Genomic DNA, 20,314 nt, shown 5'->3' with positions numbered 1-20,314 from the left:
ATACATCCAAGCGGGCTAAAACAGCACTTCTGATCTGATCTCAAGGCACAGTCTGGAGGAAGGGACTCTAGCTACAGGTCAAGGCAGCTACAGGTAGATTATTTCGAATAACTACCGTAACTCGTGTTACAGTTTTGTAATGGCCGTTTCTAACTACAACAAGCCGTATTAGACTGTCCTTGTTCGGTTTATCGGCCAAGGGTCACATCAATCTTGTCACAAACGAGAGAGACAAGCATGTACTATGTTTGTTGTCGGTGGAGTTGTCACAGCCTTCCAAGGCGTTGAATCAGCCATCGTCCCTGAGACTTCAGCTGTAAAAGGTCCAATGGTAATGGACCAAGGGTACCTCTAAGTGGGGCCTATTGCCGTCCTCCCGTCCCCTGTCCGTGCCTGCCTGCCATGCTGCGCCAACTCGCTACCCCGCCTTTTAATCCCACCTGGGGTTGTTAGGTGTGCCTGGTACCCCCGCAGTGCCCGCTAAAAAGCAGATCAATCCCCCAGTTTCCCATTCCAGGGTGCAGGGCAGTGTCAACAAGCCATCCCCTGCCACAGGCCTGCCTCTTCTGGCAGCCCATCGGGATGATCCACGACAGCGACCCTGAGAATCGGCAACCAAAGAGACAGGCAAGAGCCAGGAAGAGGGAGACTGCCCGCTTTCGACTTCCATCTCGAACTCGATACCTCTACTCACCTAGCTGTAGCCCAGGGCCGTCGCGTCTTGACGGAATGAACCAACTCCTTCAGTCATCTTCATTCTTTCCTCTCAACGGGCGAATGGGCTTTCTCTCATGGCCCGGTACTCCCCAAGAGACTGCAACAACAATCAGATGACAAGCTGAAGTGGCGGCGGTGTGATACACATTGATTGATCGATATTTCTTCCACGTCGCCTACTCGCTGTCACTTTATCCACGGAACGCCAGACTCATCAATCACATATTCTAGGCCTCACTTGGACATTGCTCTTACGGTAGATTTTCCGGCCCGAACAAACAGACGACTCCAGGACCGCCACAGGACGCGGTACCCGACAGCTGTGCACCCGAGTTGCTGTTGGTGCCCAGCCGCAGCGGCCATCAAGTCCCGACCCGTCCCGTCTGCACAGCTACGAGAAGCAGAGGCATATCCACACGTTTATCCATCATCGCATAGAAAAGCAGAGATAGCCGCTCGGCTGCTCGGTTGCCCTGACAGAAAGACTATTGCTTCGACTACCTGTACCTGCGGCATCGGTATTCTGACTTTCCCCCCGCACATCTCCAAGAAAACAAAAAGGCATCGATCTAGATGTCTTTTTCTTACCTGGCTGCCGATTCAGCAGCAGCCATGGCCTCGCACGAGAACAGTCATGCGTCGCCCGCCGTGAACCCTCTCAGTTTCTTGGGCATGCCGTCAGAGATTCAAAAGGACATCGTCAAGCACTGTTGCCAGCCAGACCTCATCTGTCTCGCCCTTGTCTCCAAACACTGCCGAGAACTTGCCGCTTCCCAGCTGTATCGCCAGTTCCACATCGTTTTCCCGGATGAGGATGACCCGTCATTCGACTCCCCCATTGATGGTCTGGCCGCCGGGCTGGATACCTTCGTGACCAGCAATTACGACTATGCGCAACATCTCAGAGATCTTTCACTCGACACCCTTAGCGCCGGTAGCAAGGGGGAAGCCGCTTATAAGCCCTACCTGTTGCAGAATAGCTGCGGGAAGTTTATGAACACTCTTCTGCTACTCGCTCTGCGCAAAGCAAATAAGCTCGAGACTTTCAAGTACGCCCATCCTGTTATGCCCAGTTCTACACGTACCCCGTTACCAGAACGCCTGTGCTAACCTTTGGTGTCTCTACCAGATGGAATATCCGCGTCGAGCTGAGCCGTCCTGTATACGCCGTGCTACATGACATCCGAACCATCGCCCACGTACACATACGCATGCAGGCAGGCCCGTCCTTGTATGAAAAGCCGCCTCCGCTCCCTCATGCTATTCACGCACCGCCGTCCATTGCTCCCGGCCTGCCGCCGGTACACTGGATGCCTCAAGGCACTCATCCGCCCCCGGTTCCTCCGCAGCAGGGTATGGACTTTGACTTACAGATAACGACCGCTAATTCGAACTTTGTAAACGCTCATCCTGTCTATCTTGCTCATAACTCACAGCCCCCTCATCCACATGCTTTCGCTCAACAACAACATCCTCATCTACAGGCTTTCCCTCAGCAGCCTCCCCATCATCATCAGCCTCCCGCTCCCAAGCCTCCCTCCAAACCAAAAGCGCAGAAGCGACCTCAGGTCCTCACAGAACCTCCAACCTTATCAGGATTCAGAAACCTCAAGAGCCTCGCCGTTCTCGATATCGATAATCTAGATATTGTGACAGAAATCAAGACCTGTGTTAGGAACTCGGCCGGGACCTTGACCAAGCTGAAACTGTCTTTTTCACATCTCCTCGCATCACAGGCTCGGAAGCCACCGGCTCCCGAAGTCGTTACGGACGATAGTGATGAGGAGGAATCCGTCTGGTCCACTCCTGGCTCGAGCCCGAGTCCGCAATCGAGTAATGCGGTCGAGAGCACCGGAGCGAAGGCACAGCGGGCGCAGGAGGAGAAAAAGACACAGGAGTCCGTTTTGGGGCGCATCTTCGATGTCGAGCACTTTGTTGTTAAGAAACCACAGAAGGACGTCAAGGCAAAAGAAAAGACATCAGCGGAGGCAGTGAACGCGGATCCTGGCCAAATATTCATCCAAAATGTAATGAAAGCGGCAGAGCTTTTGATGATGGAGAAGGATGACTTACGACGCGAGGCTCTCGATATCATCGAAACTGCCGCCAGTACTTATGTCACTTCGCTAAAGACAAAGCAGCCTGGCGCTACGTCTGCGAGTTCCGAATCTCAGTCTGCTCAGACCAAGGTCGAGGCAAAAGGTGGATCGAGTACAGCGGAATTGGGAACTGGTCCCATGAATTCTTCTGTCCCTGCCAGAAACAAGAAAACGGATGATGAATTCACCCCGGAAGACATCAACATTGAAGAGCCTGAGGGAGAACTCGAACTCGAACCGGGATCCCCAGGTCCCAAAACAGAGGACACAAAGACTGTACTAGAGTTATCACCTTCGCAAACTCTGTCGTCGTTGGTAGCAGGCGGCCTTGACCCCGCTTCTGTCAAGAAGGCCGTGGCCAACTTGGTAGCACAAAAGGTTAACTATCAGACTTTGATCAAGAAACTTGAGATGCATGAGGCACGAGCTAACGACATTCGCAAGGAAACCGAAGAACTGCGCGAGCAAGATGGGCCTGTCGATTGCAAACGCATCGCTAGAACCGAGAAAGAGATTACAAAGCTAAGCAACGGAGTCGAACTAGTTAGGAGCGAACTCAACGTGGTCGAGGCTGAGGTAGCCGATTCGCAAAAGGAGATTTATGGTCTTCGCAACTCGGATACCGCTGAGTCCCAGCATCAGCGGCGGAGTGAATATACGAGAGCTACTCGTGGATTGCCTCTTGAGTCACTCAGCATCTATCTGATCCCGGCAAAGGCGTCGTTCTTCTCCAAGGCCATTGATATTCGGATGCTTACTCGCATCACTCTCCTTAATGTTGGGCCACAAGCACCAATTTGGGCTTACTTCAAGAGCCAGAATGAGGAAAACCCCCTCCCGCTTTGCAAAATCTTCACCGACAACGTCACGACAACTTTCTTGCAATTTGTTTCCCAACTAAATCAGGTAACCGAGCTGTTCTTGCTCGAGAGAGAAGCTAAATACAAGCCCGAGAGCTTCGCTTCCAAGACCCAAACCACCATTGACGATATTCGGCGATTGGCCCTCACAAAGCACATGGCTAGTCTGCGGAGGCTCATGATCAAGAACTTGGCCAGTGCGGCGTGGGATATGAACACCAAAACCATCATGCTATTGTGCAAGCGTGGCAAGAATGTCGAGGAGCTTGCCTGCAACATGAGTATGCGGTGTTTGGTAAGTGCCCCTAGGACTGACCGAATCTATCAGAACAGTTCACTAACCTCGGTGCCTCAACAGCATGTCTTCAACCAGAACGCGCGCTTGCTCGGGAACCTTCGCGCTCTTCACATACCTATCCTCCGTTGCGATGACCCGTGTCCCTCTCTACCGATGGAGGGCAAGAAATTTCTGATCGATAACCTCTCGCAGTTTCCCTTGACGAAGCTAGAATGGATTTCCATTAATGATGGCGACTGCGTGGATCATGTCAAGTTCAACAAGCCGCAATCGGTGGAAGAGAGGAAGAGAAGAATGGCGGCCAAAGAGGCCAAGGGCAAGTCAAAGGCCACGGTGGTTACCGCCAGTAATGGAACATCGAGCAATACAACCCAAAACCCGAACTTTTCTCCCCCGGAAACCTGGGATGATGAGAGTAGTACCGACGAGTGGCATGGAGATGGCGAGTTGACATCTTCGTCGAGCAACTTTCTGGTGCAGTTGGGGACTATGCGCTTCTACGATGTGTGGGGGGTGAGGATCTTCAAGAAGGAGGTTTTCAGTGGCCGTCTTTGAGTTCCAAACATGACGCGCAATTATTTTACTTGATGCCAGCGGAATCGGGGAATATGATAATGAGGGAAATGAAGGAATGATCAATAGCGATTTGTATTTTTACTTTCTGATTTCGTCCAATGAACGTGGCCGACAGGACCTCTGGAACCAGCTGGAGCTTGGGTGTCGAAGCGGTGGTTGGATGGTGATGGTTGCTTTTTAGACATCTGAAGAGGGCCTTTCAGCGTTCGTGTCGGGGAGAAGAGGAAGAACAACAGAAGAGATGAAGTGTAATATACCCAGTAGTTTTTTTCTGCTTGCATACATAAGGCACAATCAGCAATCCACAGTTCCCGCCAGTACTGGTTTGTCTGTTGGCTCAAGACCTCGCGTCAACTTTCTTATACGTTCAGATATCCGACTGATGCGTAATTTCACCTTTGAAACGCCATTTCTAATATTCAGTTTGTTATATCAATTCCTCTCGATGCGTTCATGATCCGTCCTCGGGCATTACTGTATCGTTTGTCATTTTTTATAACCGTTGAACTTCAGTAGGGGTAGTGCCTGCCATTTTCATCAACGCAACTGAAATGTAGGTAGGTTGGATGGTGCGATCTGCTGAGTTTCCAAGCCATCAGACCTTGTGATGAGTTGTTGACGTTCATGACAATTCTGACCAACCAGCGAAACAGGAAAGAGCCCTCGCACTCGTCATCCAGGTTTGACCCAGTTCTTGCCAATGGAAGCAGGTGCATGTAGAGCCATGGAACACTCAATTTACAAGTGATATTTTTGCTCGCCTACTTGCTTAACTACTCGCAATCATGTTGTTTTCTTTACCCTCCCATCCCCCATCACGATCCGTATCATCATATCTTTACTTCTTCCCCCCAGTATTCACTAACATCCCGCCCGCGAATTCACTGATGCCCCATACAAAGCAAGACCACTAGGCTTTTGGCAGAGCTCAGATAGTTCTGTTGGGTACATCTCTCCGTCCAGAGAGGTGTCAGTGGGCAGGCAGATTATGGCTTCCCACAACCATCACGTATCACACTCATGCCAACCGCCGCCATTAGGCCTCGACGGTGCCATGCCCTGGCCAGGCCCCATCTACAGACAACCGGCCACCTGTCCCCAGTCGCCGGCCCAGCCCACTCATACCAGAAAGGCAGCGTCGGTGAAAAGTTCGGGATCGTCTATCAGCCGTGGTCGGAAGAACATCGCTGCCTCGGTTAAAGAATTCTTTCACGGTTTGAGGCCGAGCAACTGTCCCGAACAAGGTTTCACGCTCCGGCATCATGAGCATGATCATGGGTATCCGACGATTGATGAGATCTTGACGGGGGAGCGAAACACTTCGACTGCTATGCAGCCGCGTACCATCAATGCTCAGAGATTCACCACACCCAGGCGGAAGAGTGTAGATTCTGATCCTGGTGAGGCCGAAACTCGGCATCACAACTCGAGTACACCTGATACAATTGTGTCTGAAGCTTGGAATATTCCCATGTTACTTCCTCGAAGAGATTCGAATATCAGTGGCAAGTCGAGGGTTAAAGGTACGTCAACATCCAGCATCTCACAGAGACTGAAGAAGCACCACCACGGCTAATCCAACTAAGCAACCCATATCCCGGCTAGGAAGATCACATCGAGGTTGGATACGAAATCGGATGACGGCCCTAAGGCCACTCATTATCGTGGCGACAACCAAATTTCATCACTCGATGGGACTTGGGCCAACATGGGGGAACGCCGAACGAAAAGCGGAAATGTCCCTACCTTTTCCATGCCATCGCGGAAACCAGTGCCAACCCAAACCGGCAGTTATCTTCCCATATCGTCTCAAGCTCCTCATGTAAGCACTGCTGATTCCCACAACGTTATGTCATCGGCCGTGCCGGGCTATAACAGAGCTCGCTCACTGTTCTTGGAAAAGCAAGAAGCCCGGCGCCAGCGCCGCATTCTGAGAGAAGCCGGTGACTACCTCGGCGTGACAGGGGCGAACCCTTACACAGGAATGTTGGACAATATCACGCCCAGAACGAGTATAGACATGACGGAGTTTCGTCACGGTTTTCCCCAATCATCCCCCAAGGGATCGCCACGGGGTGAAGAAAAGGGGCGCGGTACTAGGAAACGGACGGGTCCTCGGCAGCCGTCAAAACTCAGCAAAGAATCGGAACAATGGTCATCTGCAGCTTCACCAAACCTTAGCCCAATCGTTCAAAGCCAGAGCCCAAGCAACAAGAGTGTAGAACCTGCTCAAACGGGGGAGTCAGCTACCACCAGTCACACTTCAAAGTCTTTTTTAGGGATGGAGACAATGGCGGTTATGGTACCGTCAGGAAGAAGCCTCGCTTCAGCGACCTCATTCCCGTCCAACACGAAATCTCTCAGGTTACGTTTCCATCCACTGATTCCCCGGAGACTGGGCCCTGGTCCGATGGACACCGGTTTCGTCCCGGGCCCGACTGGGATAAAGAAGCCCTTCTCCAGGATCCCAGTGCCAGATCGCTGCCCAGTCTCGCGCAAGATGTTGCCAGGAACCCCTATGGCGCCCGTCCCCAACAGCGGCGAGGTCACTTACCCACATTTGGACCTCACGAACCTGAACCCAGCCTGCCAATGGGCAAATATGCTGATCGAGGATCTGAGTGGCCTGGAGCGCAGTATCCGGGACAGCACCAGAGAAGCCAAGGCATGGGCGAGTTCCATAGCCCAGGACATCAGTGGGTTGGGGCAGGCGCTCCACCTTCCACAACCCCAATCTGCTTGCACACCCATCATCACCATTACTGGCTGCGAGTCCAGTCCTCGCCGTCAGCTCCCCTCCGTCATAAAGGAAATCTGCCCCAAAGGACCCGAAGCCAAGGCCCCTCAAAAGGCAAGAAAGACGTCGGGAAAGAAAGCAGTCAAGACGATTCAGAAGACGTCAGAATCCGTAACCGTATCGTCGTCACACCAGACATCGTCCCTGTCGCCGAGCGCCGTACCCAAGAACGGCTGTTCGACGCCGCTGGATTCCCCTCCCAGCATGCAACCGAACGTATCGCCGAAACTCGCAAGACCAGATCTCCATCATCACCACAGCTGGACTGCATCACTGACCGCGGACCGGGTTGCAGAGATGGCAGCAGAAGATCTGGCACGTGCTTCCCAGGACGAGTTGCCAAAAGCAGCCAGCGTTACTACATCGTCAACCCAAGAGACAATGCGCACGGAGGACTAGGCGAAAACCTCCGGGCGCGTGTCGACGCCTCGTCCTCAGGAACAGCCGGGCTGGGAGATGCGCAAGACGATGAGAAAGGAAGCGGAAATCCAAGACCCAACAAACGGAAAGAGACGGTCACCTCTCATGTCCACTTATACGCGCCGGCCAAGTCTGACGAAGTCGAAGAGCTGGTCGTCGAAGAACCAGAATCTGGCCGATATCAAAAGTTTGATGCAGGCGATGGTGCAGGGGGCAGCGCGGGCAGCGTTTACGCAACACCCAGCGAACCAAAGAACGGGGTCGGAAGGGATCCCGACATCGGCGTCAGGATCGGACACGGCATCAACCACGGGACAGGCCATGACTGGAGACAGGAAAGCTGGGGAAGCAACGGCAGCGGCCGAGTTGGGAACAAGTCCAATAACGTCATTACCAGAACAAAGGAACAAGCGTCACAAGCGTCACAAGCTGAAGGACAGCGCCGGCCACGGCGGCGATGACAACGACGGTCGTTCCAGAAGCCAAGACTCTCAGTCTAAAGTCAGTGAACCCCAGACGTGCCAAGGAGATGGGGCGGCGGCTAGTGACGATCTGTATCGGCTTTTCCCAGGCTTGGCACTCCCTGTCAGGTCGATGGTGGCAGCGGGATCAGGAGGGCCGCCCTTCGAGGTGCCGGTCGGGGTCCGGATCGTGGTGTCAGTAGTGGTTACCTTTGTAGCGCAGTTTGTCTGTGCGTACTGGGCCTTTGTGCGGCCGGTGTTTCATCTCGACTCGCCGCTTCACAAGAGGTACGCACGGGGACAGGCAACGCTGGGAGACGTGGTGGTTTATGTCTTTGCGCTGATGTTTGTCTTTTTTGCGGGCGCGGCTGTGGTGTGGGTGATCAGGGGCACGGTTCTTGTGTGCCGTTTGGTCAGGGCGATTATCGGAGGATTGGCAATGTTGGCGGGTTTGTGAGTGATCACAAGATTGACCGTGTTTGATGGTTGAGGATTCTCGTTTGTGGAGACTTTGTTTGAATGGGTGGATCGTATGGTACGAGTGCGGTGGTACATACTTGAAGCTTCACTTCCAGACGATAGGCACGTTGACATGGGAAGGATGAAGAAGAAGAGATTGTTGCAGTAAGCAGTGCTGTCATCACTATCAAGTATCGCCTAATTGCGTTTCTCAAACTCCGAAAATATGGTTCAGGAAACACCAGGCAGCTTCGGAGTTTGTTGTTTGTACAATGGATATTCTTACGTATCAAGTTGCCCAAGGAGGATCCGTACCTGAAATGAGGGTTGAAGGCGGTGTTGGAAATATTCTCTTATGAATCACAAGGATACAAAGGTGATGGTGGAGCGGGAACGAATTGGGTTCTGCCATGGACCGTGGTGGGACATCAAGGTACTCGGCGAGAGGTGTACCGAAGACCGGACCTGATACTTGCAAACAGCAAGGGGCAGAACATTGGATGGAAGATTTTACCTAGACTGCTAGCTGAGGAAATATCATTACTCTCAGCACAATGGACATTGGTCATAAGATGATCTACAGCAACATTGTCTTGCGTATTCTCTCTTGTTCGAATGCCTTCAGTGTCAAACCGCTCTTCTCTCCGGACCCTCCACCGGCCATGGTTCGGGGATTTCATTGTGAGAGAAACCCCCGCCGTGTGGCCTCCACTGCAAACGCCCCGTAGCCGTGCGTAGTGGCCGTCGCCCAAGCCGTCGCATGCCGCAGCGTCATGGATCAACCTCCAGGATGGGCCGGTCTCGACGTGGCAGCAGTTGAGGCCGAGATCGGGAAGAACCAATGGCGGCGGTCGTGGTTGTCACAGCGTCTGGCAGTGCGTACCTGGGCGGGTGGAACTGGCCAAGTGGAATCGTGCGCGCGGCCAATGGGCATCATGTCTTTAGAAATTCCAGTGGCCACCCAGCCCACCCCGCATTCCGTGAACCGGAGCTCGATGCTGTCCTCCGAATATCGGCGGGCCGCCCCAGCCCTGCCGTCACTGTCGTCTCTTGCCCAGTGCTTCGTATCGCAGGCGGATTTGCTACAAGACTGGACGAAATCGAGCCACGAGCGGATCGCCAGGCGGCCAGGGAGACAGAAAGATTGGTTTGACTTTAGGTGTTTGTACATAGAATAGATTGATGTATATATGCGAATGGGGAATCGTAGTCATCGGTCCCAACCTCTTGACACGGGCAAAACTTAAAAAGGTCCGGTGTCTGCCCGCTTTCGCTTTCTTGCCACGGCCGTCTCAGTCTCACCTCCTTTCCCGCTTTTGCCAACTTTCTCCCCAGGAATCTTTCTACATCCCAACACTTACCCTACTTTATACCCGGGATTATCAAGCCTTGCCATCGTTGTGTCTTGTTGATCGAGAACCGAAACCAAAAACCGAGAAGGATAACTGCATCGCCGATATACGGTTCCGCCTCCGAGATTTGGTTGAGACATCAAAGCCCCCCAGACCTAGCCGAACCGGAAGCTAGACAACCCCACGCCGGTTTTTCAACCCATCCATACAACAACCTACAGTCCCGACACCAGACCTATTTATTTGCTGTGTGCCGGTTTTCTTCCCAAGACTTCTTTCTTGTTGTCCCCCGATTGTGACAACGTTATATACTTCGCCCTTTCCTTCTCCAACCAACCAACCAACTATTCCCAGCTACCTCACCAGCCAGGGAACCACCGACCTTCACATAACCGCCACCATGCCGTCAGCAGAGAGTACCCCCCGTACCCTTTACGACAAGGTCTTCCAGGCCCATATCGTCGACGAGAAGCTTGACGGTACCATTCTCCTCTACATTGACCGCCACTTGGTCCACGAAGTCACCTCTCCTGTAAGTTGTTTGAGCGCCAGATGCTGAGGGAGCTCCGGTTTCGCAGTCCAGTGCCCAGTACTGACCCCTTGTCAATAGCAAGCTTTTGAGGGCCTCGAGAACGCCGGACGCCAAGTTCGCAGGCCAGACTGCACCCTCGCTACCACCGATCACGTAAGTTTAATGTCACCGCACTGTTTTCTATCCTCGCGTGGGTGCGCATGCAGCGTTTTTGCGGCCATGATACCTTACCCCTTCGCAATCAATGTGTGGGACTGCAAGCTGACCGCGGACCCGCTGTAGAATGTCCCTACCACCTCCAGGAAAGCGCTGAAGGATATCGCCAGCTTCATCAAGGAGGATGATTCGAGGACGCAGTGCGTCACCCTCGAGGAGAACGTCAAGAAGTTCGGCATCACATACTTTGGCCTCAGCGACAAGAGGCAAGGTATCGTCCACGTCATCGGCCCCGAGCAGGGCTTCACCCTTCCCGGCACCACGGTCGTCTGCGGTGACTCCCATACTTCTACCCATGGCGCTTTCGGCGCTCTCGCTTTCGGTATCGGCACCTCCGAGGTCGAGCACGTCCTCGCCACCCAGTGCCTTATCACCAAGCGCAGCAAGAACATGCGGGTTCAGGTCGACGGTGAGCTTGCGCCCGGTGTGAGTTCCAAGGATGTCATCCTCCACGTTATTGGTCAGATCGGTACTGCCGGCGGTACTGGTGCCGTCATCGAGTTCTGCGGCTCCGTCATCCGCAGCCTCAGCATGGAGGCCCGCATGTCCATCTGCAACATGTCGATCGAGGCCGGCGCCAGAGCCGGTATGGTGGCTCCCGATGAGATCACCTTTGAGTATCTCAAGGGCAGGCCCCTTGCCCCCCGGTACGGATCCGAGGAGTGGAACAAGGCCGTCGCCTACTGGAAGTCTCTCGCCTCCGACCCCGATGCCAAGTACGATATTGATGTCTTCATCGACGGCAAGGATATCATCCCCACTGTTACCTGGGGTACCTCCCCCGAGGACGTTGTCCCCATCACCGGTGTTGTTCCCGACCCCGAGACCTTCGCTACCGAGGGCAAGAAGGCTGCTGGCCGTCGCATGATCGAGTACATGGGCCTCGTTCCCGGCACCCCCATGGAGGACATTGAGGTCGACAAGGTCTTCATCGGCTCCTGCACCAACTCCCGTATCGAGGATCTTCGCGCTGCCGCCCAGGTCGTCAAGGGCAAGAAGATCGCCGCCAACATCAAGCGCGCCCTCATCGTCCCCGGCTCCGGTCTCGTCAAGGACCAGGCTGAGGCCGAGGGCCTTGACAAGATCTTCCAGGAGGCCGGTTTCGAGTGGCGCGAGGCTGGTTGCTCCATGTGCCTCGGCATGAACCCCGACATCCTCTCCCCCAAGGAGCGTTGCGCCTCTACCAGCAACCGCAACTTCGAAGGTCGCCAGGGTGCCCAGGGCCGCACCCACCTGATGTCCCCCGTCATGGCCGCCGCCGCCGCCATCGTCGGCAAGCTCGCCGACGTGCGCAAGCTCACCGACTACAAGTCTAGCCCTCATGTCGAGGCCGCCGTCATTCCTGAAACCACCGCCACCGCCAAGGCCCACGCTGATGAGCGCATTGAGGAGGACGATGTCGAGAAGGACAAGCTCGCCGACCAGCCCCAGGACTCCTCTCCCCAAGTCAACACCTCGGTCTCCAAGTCCTCTGCTGGCCTCCCCAAGTTCACCAACCTCAAGGGCATCGCTGCGCCCATGGAGAAGGCGAACATCGACACGGACGCCATCATCCCCAAGCAGTTCCTCAAGACCATCAAGCGCACTGGTCTCGGCTCCGCCCTCTTCTACGAGATGCGTTACAACCCTGACGGCAGCGAGAACCCCAACTTTGTCCTCAACCGCGAGCCGTACCGCTCCGCCAAGATCATCGTCTGCACAGGCGCCAACTTTGGCTGCGGCTCCTCGCGCGAGCACGCCCCTTGGGCGCTCAACGACTTCGGCGTCAAGTCCGTCATCGCCCCTTCCTTCGCCGACATCTTCTTTAACAACTCCTTCAAGAACGGCATGCTGCCCATCCCGCTCAAGGACCAAGCCGCTCTCGAGCGCGTGCACGCCGAGGCCGCGGCCGGCCGCGAGATCGAGATCGATTTGCCCAACCAGCTAATCAAGGACGCTGACGGTAACACCCTCTGCGAGTTCGAGGTCGAGGAGTTCAGGAAGCACTGCCTCGTCAACGGGCTAGATGATATCGGTCTGACGATGCAGATGGAGGATAAGATTGCCGAGTATGAGGCGAAGATGAGCCAGCAGACGCCTTGGTTGGATGGACGCGCGTATCTCAAGAGGAAGGGACAGGGTGGCAAGTTGGTGGCCAAGGCGGTCCCAGTACCGAAGACCAACCGCGGGGAGGAGAAGAAGGAGCCGCTCGAGTGGTAAAGAGTCATATGGCATCATCAACAAAAAGTCAAAGGGTTCCAAAGAAGAGGAAAAAAGGTTAGCGCCGCCATAGAAAGGGAAGCGGCTGGTTGTTAGCGGACGAATGAGTCATGGTGTTTTTTCTTTCTCTTCTTGCTTGGTTATGTCTTGCTTTTCTTACAAACGCTTGATATCACGGTGCTGCGGTTGCGGGTTTTTGAGTTTATCATGGTCTCTTTAACTACGGTCTTGGCGGGGTGGACAGTCATCAACGAATGACTCCACAGTTGTTCTTCTTTTTCAGCTACGTATATATTCATGGCGCATATACATTACCCGGATGGGTTTATTTCCTCATCAGTATAATTTCTTGCAATACATACTTGTTTTAGTGAGAAGTGATCTTCAAGCAGGAAAAACACACGGACATGGGTGGACATCCGATGTGATCGAGAGTTCGGTAAGCTAACGATGAAAATCCGTGGGTGCTTGTAATTATGCCCTAGAGAAAGAAGAACGCCATACTATATGCCCTTCTCAAGTACGTTTTAAAATAATACATCGCCGCCTTTGTTTCAATGATACACAAACTCGCTTCTTTCTTTCAGAGATATGGAATCAGAAAAACCCCGGCCCTTTCCCCCAACAACGCCGTTCGCATAGAACTCCAAATGTTGATGATACATCGTCAAAGGCAGAGAGAAAAACAGCTTAATCCCCCCTTTTACATTTCTCATCCTCTTTTCAATCTTCTAAACTCCCCGACTAAACCCTTCTCGTAGGAAACCTCTCATGCGCCCACCTGTTCGCCCGCGCATTATTCAACGTCGCCGGCGAATGCTGCACATACGCACTACTATCCCCATCCCCATCCCTGCTCGCCGCCGCCGATGACTTCCTGGGCGACCCACCGGCAGCAGCAGGATAAATCTCGCTCTTTAACGGACTCGGCTTCACGGGGCTGTGCTGCCTAATCAGCCTATCCGCCAAGTCTCTCTGCTCCAGCGCCGCCATCTCGCGGCCGTTGCGGGGCGAAGGCGCGTCGGTGCCCACGCTGGCTGTTCGCTTGAGTGGGGAGTTCATGTGCTGGTACACGCCAAGACTGCCGCCGCCGCCGCCTGCTGCTTTACGTGGTGGGTAGGGGGTGGTGCCGGCGTGGGCGACCTGTCTCTTGCTAGGTGTTGGGCGGGCGGTCATCGAGATGGTCGAGGGGGTGTTGCCGTAGCTGTTTTGGCGGAGGAGGGTCGTCGGGGTGCGAGTAGTAGTGGTGGTGCTTGAAGAGGTTACTGATCCGAAACTGGGTCGGCCGGTGGTGATGGGTGTGTAGGGTCGCGCCGCGGGAGTCGAAGCGTCGGTTTGTGTTAGTTCTCTGCTCTGCTTGAGGACACCGTCGGGGTCGAAGTGTTTGGAGTAGTTTGGGTTCGGATGCGTTTCGAAGCCGCGGCGGATGATGGTCGAAGGGGTGCCGATAGCTACCGATTCTTCTTCCAAAACGTCGTCGACAATCGAGACCTGGGTCGCTACCTCGCGGTAAATAGGGTACACCCGTGGGTGCACGTACTTGATGTCGTATTCGTGCATGACTTCGCGGTGGATGATGTTCATGTCCTTGGATTGCTGGGTGAAGCGGGAGGTCAGGAGGAGCATCTGAGCTGTGAGGAGGAGCTGGAGGATAAGGATTTTGAAGACGGTCACGCTCGGGCGCGGGTCGAGGGCTGCCAAGGGGAGGAAGAGCATGTAGATGAGGACATGGCCGGGACTGAAGAGGCAGAAAATACGCAATGTTGCCGGGTACGGATCCCAAACGGCCACCTCCCAGACGTCGCGCGTCTTGTCGGGATGAGCGCGCGCCTCGGCCGATTCGCCTTTTGCAAAGTTTTGAAGATATCGAAGGGGTGTTGGGGTGGACGGCGAAGAATCGACTCGGACACGGTGCGCGGAAGGGGTTGAAGGGCCTTGAGCCTCGACGTTCGCTTCGAATAGTCGGTAGTGGCGCGATCGGGTCATGGTGTAGAAGGCATTGAGACCAGAGATGGGCATCAGGGCCCAGATGAGGAAGTTAATCTGTCGCATGCAGTCAGAATATCGTTCACTATGCCGTATAGGTCCCTCCTAAAAGTAGTGAAGCCTAACTCACCAATGCCTTTGTAAAGCCGCTGGAGGGAGCATCCGAGAAGACATCATCGTCGACAAGCCCTCCACTAATGTTTGCGTTCGCTCTCGCAAGTAGGAAGAGAACATTCGCAATCAGACCAAACCAAGTGCCGAAAGCAGTCGAGTCCCAATCGAAGCTTTGGATTTCCTCCGAGATCCAGATATAAAAGTCCATAGGGTTGAGAAAGGCCTGTATCCGCTCGGATAGCGGGCGTCGGCGCACCAGGCGACGAGGTGTTGGAGGCATGTTTGGATTGTGATGATGACGATATTGTTTGGTGATGACAGATTGCGACAGCGCAGAATCGATGTTTGGGGCCGCCTTCCCACTCGGTGGTGTTTTGGTAGAAGATACGAGAGGATTGTGCGCAATGATGTGACGGTGTTGCGCAGTCCTTAGTTGTGTATCGTGTGGTGAAAGGGCACCGGGTTGTGCCCGGATTGGTTCCAAGGTTGGTCAAAGAATGATGATTTCTTTTGTTTACTTTTGCATTTGCGTTGCTCGGGACGCGGATCGAGAAATGGATTGGAAGCTCTCCCTCATGGAGATTGACCCCGGTCGCAGTCAAAGTTCAACCAGTGGCGGGCGAGGCGCAACCGAGAATTTAGTGAGCCCCAGCTGTGTCAGTGGAGTTTTTAGAACCTGGCATTGCTGAAAAGAGGGGTCGGGTGGGTTTGGCTGTGACAGCGGAGCTGCTAGGTTTAGCGCGGACTGTTGACTGCGAGTGGAGCCCAGTTGGATCCAGTGCGGGCTGCGGCTAGGTTGGTCAGAGCTCCAGTCCGTCCCGTCATCCTGGAGTACCTGGATGGACGACGACAGCCGACGTCGACATCAATCGATACGACCGCAACCGCAACCGCAGGCAGGCTTCGACATTCCCTACCGACGCTAATACAAACACACATTTCAGAAGATTTATTCAAGTTATTACCAGTCACTCAAGTTTCTATTGTCGCATAGCCCTCGTTCCCCGACCGATACCCGACCCAGCCTATCATGGCAACTTCCCAAGCAGACGCTAGGGACCGTCAGTTCCTGGCTGTAATTGGAGACGAGGTGAGTGTGATTTTGCAACTAGGTCTATATCTGTCAAGGAGCTAACAATTATCTAGGACTCCGTCACGGGACTCCTCCTTGCAGGCATTGGCGTAGGTTCCCGTATGGTCCTCGGATGATATGCGGTAGCTGAGTTCTAATACGCACTCGAATCGTAGCACGTTACGGCTCCCCCTGATTCGCAAAAGAACTTTCTTGTGGTGGACAACAAGACGGATAACGCTGCTATCGAGGCGGCCTTTGAGCGCTTCACGACCGAGAGGAAGGACATTGGCATTGTTTTGATTAACCAACATGTAAGTGCGGGTCTTGGTTCAAAGGGGGGCTTGTGGGGAGATATTTCTTAGTATTGACAATTCTGGATGAAATGGGTAACTGACGTGGAAGACACAGATTGCTGATAGGATACGGCACCGAGTCGACACCCACACCGCGGCCTTCCCTACCGTTCTCGAGATCCCGAGCAAAGACCACCCTTACGACCCCGAGAAGGACAGTGTTCTCCGCAGAGTCCGTCGTCTGTTTGGTGAATAAATGTGTTTGCCCAGTTGAGCATGGACATAACGAACGGGGAATGATACGGCATGATGGAAGGAATGGAAGCAGTCAGGTTCATGGGGGCATAGCGGAATCAATGTGCCCACGACATCACAGCGGCGGCGCGCAATGCGGGAAACTTAGAATACCTATAAAGAAGCAGAACGACGGGAATGTTTCCTCGGAAATGGTTACGCCTAAGCATGTTTAAAGGCAGAAACAGTCTCAAAAACCAACTACTAAACGCGAAAAACTCCAGTACTACCAAAGCAAAACCCATACAAATGCTGTTGCCGTGCAAGTGCCATCATCCGATTCGGTGCCAAGAATGAGTTCATTAATCCATCATGCGCAGTATTCATCCAAGGTTTAGATTAAACATGCCATATCCGTTGTTAATCGTCAAATCCGCTCGCTCTTCACCCAGATCAGAGATCGTCAAGGAAGCCAAGGGTCTTGCGACCAAAGAAGACGGTGGCGGTCAAGCAGGTGATGTGCTTATCGTCGCTGTTGTAGACATCGGCCTCAACAGTGTACTTGCCCTGTAACGATCAAACCGTCCATGTCAGCGAATATTCCCAACAACAGCAGCAGTAGTGAGAGAGGGGAATTGGGCAATAAAGAACGTACAGGTGGGATCTCCTTGGGCAGCTCAACGTTCTTGGTAATCGAGAGTCTGCCCTTCTTGATGGGGCATTCGAGCTCCACGTTCTTCATCTCCTTGCACAGGTCGGCAGAGGTGTTGATCAGGCGGATGTAGCCATACTTGACTTGCAAGTTGACGTATGCCCCTTCCTCGATGGCCTCCTTGACAATACCAGACGCCTCGATTGTCAGGGTCTGACCGCTGTATGTGACAAACCATTAGCTGTCTGTTTCTGAACATGGTGAAAGACATGTGACATACGCCTCAGGAGGGTTTGGTGTCAATATGACCTCCTCGATGGTAACGATGTCATCTTTGCGATCGGCCGCAGCGTCACAGAACCTCAAGGGTGACTTTCCGGGAACATCGAGTTCATCGTTGGCAGAGACGCTGTTCTCGCGATAAACGCTAAAAGCAGCCGCGCTCGTGGAAAGGAGAGCGATGACAGCTGCGGAAAGCCTCATGGTGAGTGATGGTAGCGATTTGTCACGGTCGGTGTTCGGCGCGGAGATGTGTTATGGAGACCCTGGAGAGGATGGGACGTGGTTGAGAAAGCGGGGAATATAAACGCTGTCCACCGCCGAGACAGTTACCGACAGTTCGTTGTGTTGAGTTGCGGGATGTCGGCCACAGGGATCTCACGAGTCAAATCGGAATGGCAGTTGTTTACAAAGATGGATGTCGTCGTAGATGGAGACTCCAAATGATACCTCTGATACCAGGAACGAAACAAGCCACAGCAACTGGAAGCGGAGGCAGTCAACTGATGGCGAGCGAGATAATGGGCTGGCGTGACTGGCTGGGTGAGGTTGATCCTGGCTACGCAACCAACCTGCATCAGGAGAGATGGACCTCCACAGGAGGTCACTGGTTGGCCCAGTCGTAAAAACACACGCAAACACTCCCGCTTTGGCACTCTGCGCAGGCCTCTCACAACGGAACAAGCGAGAGACGTCATTGGGGCATGACGGCGAATGGCGGGTTCGTTTTGCCCCAGCCTGCGGCCACTTCCCCAACTTTCTTTTGTCTCGTTTACCTAGTCTTATCATGTGAGTCGGCGCGGATCCACTTATATGTAAACTGGACCAATCACGACTATTGAGCTACTGCGGCAGCGCCGTTTCTGAAGCATTGAGTTCTTGGTTCCCAGCTCCTGTCGAAGGATCTTTCGACTTTCATTGCTGGGACTGGGAGTGACGAGATGCCATATCGGTTGCCCATTCTCAGGGTACGTATACTACACTCAGCGCACTGAACGACACATAACGCTATTTTTTGTTTTACTGATTAACATCCTTTTGTGCCTTCGCGACATGACATATGGGCGTGCTTTTTAAAACCCTTCACTTTACGTAGGGTTCGCTTATAGTCGGAACCCTGGTCGTCAATTGTGCTATGTATTTCGAACATGGCGTTTTTACCAAACATCGAGATCAGACAACAAACCGACGGACTGACCGAAATCGCATACGTAGTGCTTGGAACTCAAACATGGATTTCCTAGACTAAGTTTCGGGAGCGTTGGGAAGTTGGGTTGTCCCTCCGTGACAACTTCGGCTATGGGGGCCGTTTCGTTGCGATAGTCCTGCCGAAGCTGCCATCATTGATACGCCTTTGTGCAAGAAGTTCATGTCGCCCAAGAGATACAGTTTACAACAATGGTTGGAGTCTTGGAACAGCGGCCATGTTGTCGCGCAAACTGGAAAGCAGATAGGCAGCGTATCTCTCTGGCCTCGGGCAGATGTCAGACGCACTGATTCAGGCTGGGTCAGGGATTGTTGATATCATATGTGTTTCCGGGCGTATCACTGAAACGGGAATGATCGGGACGAAGAGTTTCGCTCAGTCGTTCGGCGGCTTGCAGTCGTCTTCATCGGTTTCGGGGTTGTTGGACGAGGTGATTATGCAATATGTCAAATAAGTTGTCGGACAGCAATCAAAGCCAGAGGTGCCTTTTCACACAGGAGGTGGAAGACAGAAGAGAAAAGAAAAGAGGAAATAAAGCCCAAAGGGCAAGCGAGTGAGTTCGTGACGGACGGGTGTATTAAATGGAGAAGGGGAAATAAAAAGGAGCAGATTGCAGAGTTTCATGTGAATGGCTGCGCCTGGTTGAAGGGTCCCACCGTCCAACGTGATGAGATCATGAGAAAGACATGACAACATTGATTGGAGCGAGTATGTAGCAACTGCAGCAACGCCGAAGCATTGCAGCCACACCTTTGTCAAACTAGAAACCCACTTTGTACGAATAAGCACTAGTGTCAACACTGCTCACGGCTTCGATGATTCGCTCAACTCGACGCCCACCAGCCAGCCAACCAGCCGTTTCCCAACACTCAACAGTGCGACCGAAGTGACCTTGTCCGAGGTTGAGCATGGGCGCGCGTAGTGTAGATCGGAGCTGGCTTCCAGCAGAAGACGGATCGTCGAACGACATGCAAAGCGCCATGATAAAGGACATATCTTATCAATCGTGGACATTGAAGAGGACGGAATTCAAAGGCGGTGCTTATCGAGATATTCTTGGGTTCAATCGCTGTGACATTGGCTGTTTGTTGGACGGCGGTTGCGGTTGGATGACACCCACCACCTCGAATCTCCGACGCTCACCACTCATCTTCGTCCTAGGCCGAACAATAACTGGGGCGCGGATGCACGCCCCTAAAAACAGGAGTTCACAGTCCTGGGGCTTTGAACGCAATCTTTCCAAGAAGCAGACATTCCAAAAGGCTTCGTCCTTATGTTGAGACGCATCCGTCGCTCTTGAACGGATTGTCACCGGCGTCAAGAATGCAAAATATAACACGATATTCGACCCGAAATACCATGCAAGGCATGTACACTAGGTATAGAGAAAGTACTGACATCCAAACCCGCGTTCTTGTCATTGTCGCTGCTGCCAACATAGCCATGGGCTTTTCCCGTTTCCGGAACACAACCCCGTTTCTGTTGCCC

The 20,314-nt window shown here is 53.4% G+C and overlaps 8 protein-coding genes across 8 annotated transcripts; 5 read left to right on the top strand and 3 right to left on the bottom strand.

Annotated features, from left to right (window-relative positions):
- Positions 1 to 1,062: 1,062 nt before the first annotated feature.
- On the top strand, positions 1,063 to 4,569 carry B0T23DRAFT_221775 (uncharacterized protein). Its single transcript, XM_062833744.1, has 3 exons — positions 1,063 to 1,766; positions 1,847 to 3,971; positions 4,035 to 4,569. Exons 1-3 carry the CDS (start codon positions 1,291 to 1,293, stop codon positions 4,527 to 4,529), a joined length of 3,096 nt encoding a protein of 1,031 aa, XP_062690206.1. The 5' UTR covers positions 1,063 to 1,290; the 3' UTR covers positions 4,530 to 4,569.
- A 969-nt stretch (positions 4,570 to 5,538) lies between these two features.
- Positions 5,539 to 8,886, top strand: B0T23DRAFT_344503 (uncharacterized protein; the record flags this gene model as incomplete). The annotated part of the gene is made up of 4 exons (XM_062835942.1): positions 5,539 to 6,073; positions 6,137 to 6,791; positions 6,830 to 7,874; positions 7,909 to 8,886. The coding sequence occupies 4 exons, from the start codon at positions 5,539 to 5,541 to the stop codon at positions 8,683 to 8,685; spliced, it is 3,012 nt and encodes a 1,003-aa protein (XP_062690205.1). The 3' UTR covers positions 8,686 to 8,886.
- A 574-nt stretch (positions 8,887 to 9,460) lies between these two features.
- B0T23DRAFT_407255 (uncharacterized protein) lies at positions 9,461 to 9,840 on the top strand (the record flags this gene model as incomplete). The annotated part of the gene is made up of 2 exons (XM_062839171.1): positions 9,461 to 9,687; positions 9,717 to 9,840. 2 exons carry the CDS (start codon positions 9,461 to 9,463, stop codon positions 9,838 to 9,840), a joined length of 351 nt encoding a protein of 116 aa, XP_062690204.1.
- Positions 9,841 to 10,327: 487 nt separating this feature from the next.
- B0T23DRAFT_221709 (putative 3-isopropylmalate dehydratase) lies at positions 10,328 to 13,056 on the top strand. The gene is made up of 3 exons (XM_062833742.1): positions 10,328 to 10,571; positions 10,650 to 10,724; positions 10,854 to 13,056. The coding sequence occupies exons 1-3, from the start codon at positions 10,440 to 10,442 to the stop codon at positions 12,984 to 12,986; spliced, it is 2,340 nt and encodes a 779-aa protein (XP_062690203.1). The 5' UTR covers positions 10,328 to 10,439; the 3' UTR covers positions 12,987 to 13,056.
- A 329-nt stretch (positions 13,057 to 13,385) lies between these two features.
- B0T23DRAFT_221715 (uncharacterized protein) lies at positions 13,386 to 15,474 on the bottom strand. Its single transcript, XM_062833743.1, has 2 exons — positions 15,103 to 15,474; positions 13,386 to 15,029 (listed from the first exon to the last, which is right to left on the bottom strand). Exons 1-2 carry the CDS (start codon positions 15,364 to 15,366, stop codon positions 13,731 to 13,733), a joined length of 1,563 nt encoding a protein of 520 aa, XP_062690202.1. The 5' UTR covers positions 15,367 to 15,474; the 3' UTR covers positions 13,386 to 13,730.
- A 525-nt stretch (positions 15,475 to 15,999) lies between these two features.
- B0T23DRAFT_221660 (V-type proton ATPase subunit F) lies at positions 16,000 to 16,885 on the top strand. Its single transcript, XM_062833741.1, has 4 exons — positions 16,000 to 16,176; positions 16,233 to 16,268; positions 16,335 to 16,472; positions 16,570 to 16,885. The coding sequence occupies exons 1-4, from the start codon at positions 16,117 to 16,119 to the stop codon at positions 16,708 to 16,710; spliced, it is 375 nt and encodes a 124-aa protein (XP_062690201.1). The 5' UTR covers positions 16,000 to 16,116; the 3' UTR covers positions 16,711 to 16,885.
- A 256-nt stretch (positions 16,886 to 17,141) lies between these two features.
- On the bottom strand, positions 17,142 to 17,823 carry B0T23DRAFT_398729 (putative phosphatidylglycerol/phosphatidylinositol transfer protein; the record flags this gene model as incomplete). The annotated part of the gene is made up of 3 exons (XM_062838380.1): positions 17,142 to 17,255; positions 17,344 to 17,560; positions 17,621 to 17,823. The coding sequence occupies 3 exons, from the start codon at positions 17,821 to 17,823 to the stop codon at positions 17,142 to 17,144; spliced, it is 534 nt and encodes a 177-aa protein (XP_062690200.1).
- Positions 17,824 to 18,864: 1,041 nt separating this feature from the next.
- On the bottom strand, positions 18,865 to 19,020 carry B0T23DRAFT_323550 (uncharacterized protein; the record flags this gene model as incomplete). The annotated part of the gene is made up of 1 exon (XM_062835365.1): positions 18,865 to 19,020. A coding segment is annotated over one exon (156 nt), but the record flags the coding sequence as incomplete, so codon positions are not given.
- Between the last annotated feature and the right edge of the window lie 1,294 nt (positions 19,021 to 20,314).

This window comes from Neurospora hispaniola, assembly GCF_033458365.1.
Source record: "Neurospora hispaniola strain FGSC 10403 chromosome Unknown B0T23scaffold_7, whole genome shotgun sequence".
NCBI lineage: Eukaryota > Fungi > Ascomycota > Sordariomycetes > Sordariales > Sordariaceae > Neurospora > Neurospora hispaniola.
This window is presented reverse-complemented; position numbering and strand designations above follow the sequence as displayed.

Coding starts and splice junctions, on each gene's coding strand:
- B0T23DRAFT_221715 (XM_062833743.1), bottom strand. CDS start 15,366: ATGCCTCCAACACCTCGTCGCCTGGTGCGCCGACGCCCGCTATCCGAG. Junction 15,030..15,102: donor GCGGCTTTACAAAGGCATTG/GTGAGTTAGGCT, acceptor TGCATGCGACAG/ATTAACTTCCTCATCTGGGC.
- B0T23DRAFT_221709 (XM_062833742.1), top strand. CDS start 10,440: ATGCCGTCAGCAGAGAGTACCCCCCGTACCCTTTACGACAAGGTCTTC. Junction 10,572..10,649: donor TCCACGAAGTCACCTCTCCT/GTAAGTTGTTTG, acceptor CCTTGTCAATAG/CAAGCTTTTGAGGGCCTCGA. Junction 10,725..10,853: donor CCCTCGCTACCACCGATCAC/GTAAGTTTAATG, acceptor GACCCGCTGTAG/AATGTCCCTACCACCTCCAG.
- B0T23DRAFT_221775 (XM_062833744.1), top strand. CDS start 1,291: ATGTCTTTTTCTTACCTGGCTGCCGATTCAGCAGCAGCCATGGCCTCG. Junction 1,767..1,846: donor AATAAGCTCGAGACTTTCAA/GTACGCCCATCC, acceptor TGTCTCTACCAG/ATGGAATATCCGCGTCGAGC. Junction 3,972..4,034: donor ACATGAGTATGCGGTGTTTG/GTAAGTGCCCCT, acceptor GTGCCTCAACAG/CATGTCTTCAACCAGAACGC.
- B0T23DRAFT_221660 (XM_062833741.1), top strand. CDS start 16,117: ATGGCAACTTCCCAAGCAGACGCTAGGGACCGTCAGTTCCTGGCTGTA. Junction 16,177..16,232: donor TGGCTGTAATTGGAGACGAG/GTGAGTGTGATT, acceptor ACAATTATCTAG/GACTCCGTCACGGGACTCCT. Junction 16,269..16,334: donor TCCTCCTTGCAGGCATTGGC/GTAGGTTCCCGT, acceptor CTCGAATCGTAG/CACGTTACGGCTCCCCCTGA.